The sequence below is a fragment of the Berghia stephanieae genome, chromosome 8, assembly GCF_034508935.2.
Source record: "Berghia stephanieae isolate SIO BIC M18660-M18661 chromosome 8, UCSD_Bste_1.3, whole genome shotgun sequence".
Classification (NCBI taxonomy): Eukaryota; Metazoa; Mollusca; class Gastropoda; order Nudibranchia; family Aeolidiidae; genus Berghia; species Berghia stephanieae.
This window is the reverse complement of record NC_088367.1, coordinates 50,854,731-50,861,363: the sequence shown is the minus strand read 5'-3', so window position 1 is coordinate 50,861,363 and position 6,633 is coordinate 50,854,731. Positions and strand designations below refer to the sequence as shown.

The window sequence follows — 6,633 nt, the reverse complement described above, 5'->3', positions numbered from 1 at the left end:
CCATACAGACACTTCTCCATCACAAGACACTTCTCCATCACCAGACACTTACCCATCGCCCGGACATTTCTCCATCACCAGACACTTCTCCAGCCCAGAGATTTCTCCTCACAGACAACTCTCCATCATCAGACAATTCTCAATCACCAGACACATTTCCATCAGCAGACATTCCTCCATCACCGGATCCTTCTCCATCACAAGCACTTCTTCATCACCATACACTTCTCCATCACCAGAGACTTCTGCATCAGCAGACATTCCACCATCATCGGATCCCCTCTCCGTCATCAGACACTTCTCTGTCACTTGGTGATTTAGTTGTAATGTCGGAGCTTGAGAGTAAGATGTTTGATGTGTTGTCAGTTTGTTGTTTGTCACGAATGCTGGGACCTCTGGAACTGTCGGCCTTTCCCAAACTTTAGTTTTCAATATGATTTGGGTTGTTTGCTTTGGCTTTCACATTTTTAGCTAGAAACCCCCGCCCCCCCCCCCCCTTTGTAGTCTTGTTTTACCTCTTTCCCATTCTTTTGTAATCTCTCTTGGCCTTTCCCATTCTTTAGTTAGAAACACCCCCTTTGTAGTATTTTTTGTCTCTCTTTCTCAATCTGATGTAACCCTTTTTGGCCTCTCCCATTCTTTAGTTAGAATACCCCCTTTGTAGTCTTTTCTGTCTGTCTTTCCCATTCATTTATAAACTCGGTATTTTCCCATTCATTAGTTCGAAGCTCCCCTTTGTAGTCTTTTTTTTGTCTGTCTTTCCCATTCTTTTGTAACCTCCAATGGGTTTTCCATTCTTAGGTTCGAAGCATCCCGTTTGTAGTCTTTTTTGTCTGTCTTTCCCATTCTTCTCTAAACTTGGGATTTTCCCCTTCTTTAGTTCGAAGCTCCACCTTTGTAGTATTTTCTCTCTGCCTTTCCCATTCTTTTGTAGCCTCCATTGAGTTTTCCCATTCTTTATTTCGAAGCACCCCCTTTGTAGTCTTTTCTGTCTGTCTTTCCCATTCTTTTGTAACCTCCAATGGGTTTTCCCATTATTTAGTTCGAAGCATTCCGTTTGTAGTGTTTTCTGTCTGTCTTTTCCATTCTTCTCTAAACTTGGGATTTTCCCAATATTTGGTTTGAGGCACCCCGTTTGAAATCTTTTTTGTCTGTCTTTCCCATTCTTCTCTAGACTTGGGATTTTCCCAACAGAACTGCTTTATTCCATCTCCAATTTACTTAAAAATGAGATAACTTGCCAAAGGGCAGTAACTGTAACTCTGCTATCTACGTAAGAAATTCAGAGAAAAAATAGTGAGTCAAGAGAAGATATTGCTAAAATCTAAATATTCGCATTATTTATATTAATAAATAAAGAACACTTGTTTTAGTTAAAACTGATTTTAAGACATTTTTATTCTTCTATTGTCTGGTTAATGTTTTTTTTTATTAGCAAGCACAAAGTGATAATGTAGAGCAGACGACAGACAGTGAAAGAGTACCTAGTGCAACGAAATATCTACCAAACAAAGTTACAAATTACTAGATATATAAATAACAATAGAGATATTATTTTGATGGCAACTTATTTATAACTATATTTCCTTGCATAATAATAAGTCTACTTAGTTCACGACAAGCCAAGATACATTCAAGCACACCAATCCAATCCCAACTAATATAGCTAGATAGCACCTCTAAGTTTTATAAAGCTTTTTTGAAACTGAAACTGTGGAAGAGTAGAAATCCGTCTTAGTCTTCTTCGTTGAGTCGTAGCCTACATCTAGTATATTTCTCAGTCTACTTGGATTTTCTTTCATATGTCAATGAAGTAGTACTGAAGTAGTCTGAATGTGACCATGATATTATTATTTGATTTTATCTCCAGGAAGGAAAATGGAGATAACAGTAACAGCGATCCATTGAGTCAAAGTTTGAATGAGCCAGAGGATCCAGACTTCATCATTCCACCAAGTCAGCACGAAGAACAAGAGACCGTGACATATACACAACTTACTTGTCAGAATGCAAATTCAACATGCAGGAATAATACAGTAAAAAGAGACGAGGATGATGAAAGGTAAGACGTGGCGCACTTGCTTGGAGGAACTGATACTGATAGTCTGCTATCCCAGTACTAGTATATTTGTTCATTCACAAGAACTTTTTTTTTGGTTCTGAAATGGATGGTGTAGATTTGCAGTCTTATATATATTTTCTGCTGTGAATTATCTCCATAGTTCATTCGCCTAAAGCGGAGTCTATAGGCATTTGATGATGATGAATAGGTTGTTGCTGTAATGTCAATAGATCTGGATTATATTTTTTATTAACCTTTCGATAAGAATAAATGACAGTCAAAGATCTAAAATTATTTATTGACATATTGTATTATTGCTTTAATTCTTATTCAACATTGTATTTTCTTTACATCTGGTAAAATTTTCATTCTCTATTTATTTCCAGACCTGTAGACTGCATATCAGACGAACCGTTACGAACGATAGATCTAAATACAATGGAACAGCATGAAAACCTGGCGAATTCAGTTGAAGAAAATGCTACCGATCTAACGTAAGATACTTCCAGTGGCGTGGTGGGGCCATTGGATCGAATGGTGCCAGGCACCGCACCAATCTTTTAAAAATCATTAACAGCATAATTTAATTAAAATAAAACTGAGAAATTATAACTTCACTGTCTTTCGCCAACTCGCCAACAACATACTGCCTTTTTAGTCTCCGCTCTATTCAAGATTCCGATTCACGCACTGCGGCGACTCGTGTGTTGGTGACATCACTGCCGTGGTGCAAAGTTATCCAAAGCTCCAGTTAATGCTCTATCCATTAGTATCGCCACAGCTGATTGAGCGAGAAACTGGGTCGAATTATACTATCTTCAAATAGCGGAAAAACCCTCGACTTGTGCCAGGATCTGAGAGCTCCACCGTTGGACTGGGGGGATGCGCCAATGTTACATCATTTACGTCATAATTAGGGTAACTTCGGCCATCCAAATTATTACATTAACTGTCAAAAACACTGATCATTGTCAAGAGCAGCAAAGAGAAACAACATAAAACTTAAAAATATGACATATTAACCCCCCCCCCCACCTCAATTTCACGATTATTAAATAAAGTAATTGTATGCAACGAAGCATTGTGGACGAATTTACCAACATATTTCTTACTTGTAGTGCCGAGTTGATGGTTACATGTGTATGAGTGTTTATATGTGTGTGTGTGTGTGTGTTTGTGCGTGTGTATTTGTGTCAGTCAGAGAGAGAAAGCGAAGATTGTCAACAGTTATACTTTGGTGTGTTGTTTGATTTCTTAAGTACTTAAGTGGAGTGATTTTTTATTTGTGGCTTGTTGTTTTCATGAATTATTTGTTTTTGTGAGTTTTGTCCACTTGTGGAAACTATCGACCCCCCCCCCCACCTTTTTAAAAAAGAGAGTTTTTAACATGTGCTCTCTCCTCTTAATCGTATTCACTGTTTTAGAAGTTTGTTTCTTCTTCTAATCATGGCACCACCATATGCCGTCAATACGCCACGCCGCTGCTTTAATCATCCAATAATTTCATTACTAATCAATTTATTTGTTATGCTGTGGCACACTTATGTTTTTATTATTTATTTTATTTGTGTTTTTTTTTCGCTACCGGTAACTGTGTTTGTTATGAGATGGATGGTGTAGATTTGCAGTCTTATATATATTTTCTGCTGTGAATAATCTCCATAGTTGATTCGCCTAAAGCGGAGTCTATAGGCATTTGATGATGATGAATAGGTTGTTGCTGTAATGTCAATAGATCTGGATTATATTTTTTATTAACCTTTCCATAAGAATAAATGACAGTCAAAGATCTAAAATTATTTATTGACATAGCTTAATTCTTATTCAACATTGTATTTTCCTTACATCTGGTAAAATTTTCATTCTCTATTTATTTCCAGACCTGTAGACTGCATATCAGACGAACCGTTACAAACGATAGATCTAAATACAATGGCATGAAAACCTGGCGAATTCAGTTGAAGAAAATGCTACCGATCTAACGTAAGATATTTTAATCATCCAATAATTTCATTACTTATCAATTTATTTGTTAAACTGTGGCACACTGTTATCTTTCTTCTTTTTTTTTAGTGTATTTATTTTTTGCGGTTACTTATGTTTTTGTGATATTTCTACATCTGTGGTTGTTCTGAGATGGATGGTGTAGATTTCCAGCTTTATATATATTTTCTAGTGTGAATATTCTCTATAGTTTATTCGCCTAAAGTTGAGGATGTTTTTCTGCTGCGTTGAATGCTAGAATTTATTACTTATATATTGTCTTAATGTGTTGCGAGACCTTGGATCTCCTTTAATGAAAAAGTGTCTATATTTTAATACTGATAGGATTAGAATTGACTATGATTACATTCTTTTTTTTTTCTTGCTATTTCATCAAACAGGCCCACAGTGACCAGGAAAAGGAAAAGAGACCCTACTCATTGGAAAAGGAATGTTTCTAAGACAAAGAGACAAGCTGGTCAGGAGTATCAGAGCCTTAAGACTAAAGAAATAGTTTCTGAAAAGAAAGTAAAAACTGTGAAAAAATTGTTCGAATTGTAAATTTAAATGTAAGGAAAAAATTTCTGAAGAAGAAAGAAAAAATATAAATAAAATATTATGGTCTCTGAATGACGAGAGAAAAGCTCACTTTTATAGTGAGTACACAATTAGATGTGAAAAGGCAAGATGCAGAGCTGTAACCAATGAAAAGCCTAAAGTGTTCAGCTACAAGTACTTTCTGCGATGTGGTGGCACTTCTTTAAAAGTCCAAGTTTGTAAGACATTTTTCTTATCAACTCTTGATATTTCTCAAATAAGAATTTCATATTTTTATGAGAAACGGAGATGTGTTGAAACTGGTGTACCTTTGCCACCAAAGAGTGGGAAGAATGTTAAAAACAAAATTAGCGATGAGTGCTTAGATGTGGTGAGAAGTCATATAAATTCCTTTCCCCGTATCCCCTCTCATTATTGTAGGGCTGATTCATGCAGAGAATATCTAGAAAAATCTATAAATTTGAGTAAAATGTATGGAATGTATCAAGATCTCCGTGTGGAAAAAGAAATAGAACCTGTAAAGAAACATAAATATGATGAAATTTTCAATAAAGAATTTAACATTTCATTTTTAGCTCCCAAAAAAGATAGATGTGATAAATGTGAACTTGTATTAAAAGATACAAAGGATTTAAATCAGAAGGAACTTGCTGCTTCAACAAGCAAAGGTGAATTGATTTTAAGACTGTTAGAAAAAAACATGAGATTAGGTGATAAAAAAAAAGGAACAGCTTGTTCAGCATGTTGAAAATTACAGATCAACAAAACATGAGAGGGAGAGGGATAGGAATAGTAAAGAAAAAGCAGTAATCTGCTTTGATCTTGAAAATGTTTTCCCCTTGCCGGTTTGTGGCATTTCAAATTTTTTTATAAAAGAAAATTAGTCAGTTTTAACATGACTGCTACATTGTCTTTAAGTAAAAAGGCATATTTTGCAGTTTGGCCCGAGGGCTCTGTTGGTCGTGCAGCCAATAACATGGCCAGTGCCATTGTTAAAATTCTTGAAGAGGTTTTAAAAGACCATCCTCTTCTGTCTGATATAACGCTGTGGTCTGACTCCTGTGTTTGCAAGAATAGAAATTCTGTAATGTCAACTGCTCTCTCTTTGTTTATTAAGAAAAATAAAAATATTGATATTATTACTCAGAAATTTTGTGAGTCTGGACACAGTTCCATTCAAGAAGTTGATAATGTCCACTCAGTAATTGAGCGTCATCTCAGACATCAGGAAATTTTTAGTCATATTGGATTGATAAAAAAATTAAAGACAATAAAAAACAGTCAAGTAATCCAAATGAGGGACTTTTTTGATTTTCAGAGCAATGCTCAACAAGAATTTGTTTTTAGCCGTGTGCCTTTTACTAAGATACGCCAGTTACAACTATGTCAAAGTCTTGGCACAGTTAGTTATAAAACCTGTCATCAGTCACCAGAATGGACGACAGTAAGTGTGAGACGGGACCCTTACACCCTGTCAACTAGAAAACGTGGCTGTTCAAATCATAATAGGGCTTCAGAGAAGCACGGGAGAAAATTAAATGTATTAAATAAAAATCGATTGCCTGATGACAAGAAGAAAGATTTATTGTCTATGCTTCCTTACTTCCCCGAACTAGACAAAGTTTTCGTTGAAACTGTTCTGAAGTAGGTAATTCACAATGTAATCTGTATCCAGATCATGAGGTATAGCAATACATAAAATACATTTATTTCGCTTTATTCTCTCGCTAGTATTAACTTTTCATGACTTATTATTGGTTATCAGTTTTATTTTTGTTTTACATCCTATCATACTCTTAATAGGTTTTTGTATTCTGACTATTAAAGTTTTATACATAATGCATAATGTATGCCATAACCCAAATAAATTTTGAATAAGTAGTATATAAACATGAAATATGACATGACTTTTTAAATATAATAAAATTGATTAGGAGTCACATAACTGGTGCGAGTTATTATAAGTAGAGAGATATAGAGAGTGAGTGATGGGGGAAATACCTGATAATTGTTATATGCAATTTGAAATA

General features: G+C 35.3%; 2 protein-coding genes and 1 pseudogene across 4 annotated transcripts in view; 2 read left to right on the top strand and 1 right to left on the bottom strand.

Annotated features, from left to right (window-relative positions):
- The first annotated feature begins 1,728 nt into the window (after positions 1 to 1,728).
- On the top strand, positions 1,729 to 4,606 carry LOC144978828 (uncharacterized). Of its 2 annotated transcripts, none has more exons than XM_078925372.1 (3): positions 1,729 to 2,062; positions 2,449 to 2,556; positions 4,447 to 4,606. In XM_078925372.1, the coding sequence occupies exons 1-3, from the start codon at positions 1,842 to 1,844 to the stop codon at positions 4,604 to 4,606; spliced, it is 489 nt and encodes a 162-aa protein (XP_078781498.1). In that variant the 5' UTR covers positions 1,729 to 1,841. The 2 variants fall into 2 exon arrangements, with proteins under 2 accessions (XP_078781498.1, XP_078781500.1); XM_078925374.1 differs by lacking the exon at positions 4,447 to 4,606 and adding an exon at positions 3,943 to 4,015.
- The window catches only part of LOC144978827 (uncharacterized), a 24,187-nt gene continuing 21,671 nt past the window's right edge, over positions 4,118 to 6,633 (bottom strand). For both annotated transcript variants that reach the window (XM_078925371.1, XM_078925370.1), the window contains exon 8: positions 4,118 to 6,633. This exon is cut by the window's right edge and continues 2,075 nt beyond it. The gene's annotated coding sequence lies outside the window, so the exon portion shown is untranslated.
- LOC144979051 (uncharacterized) lies at positions 5,073 to 6,251 on the top strand (annotated as a pseudogene).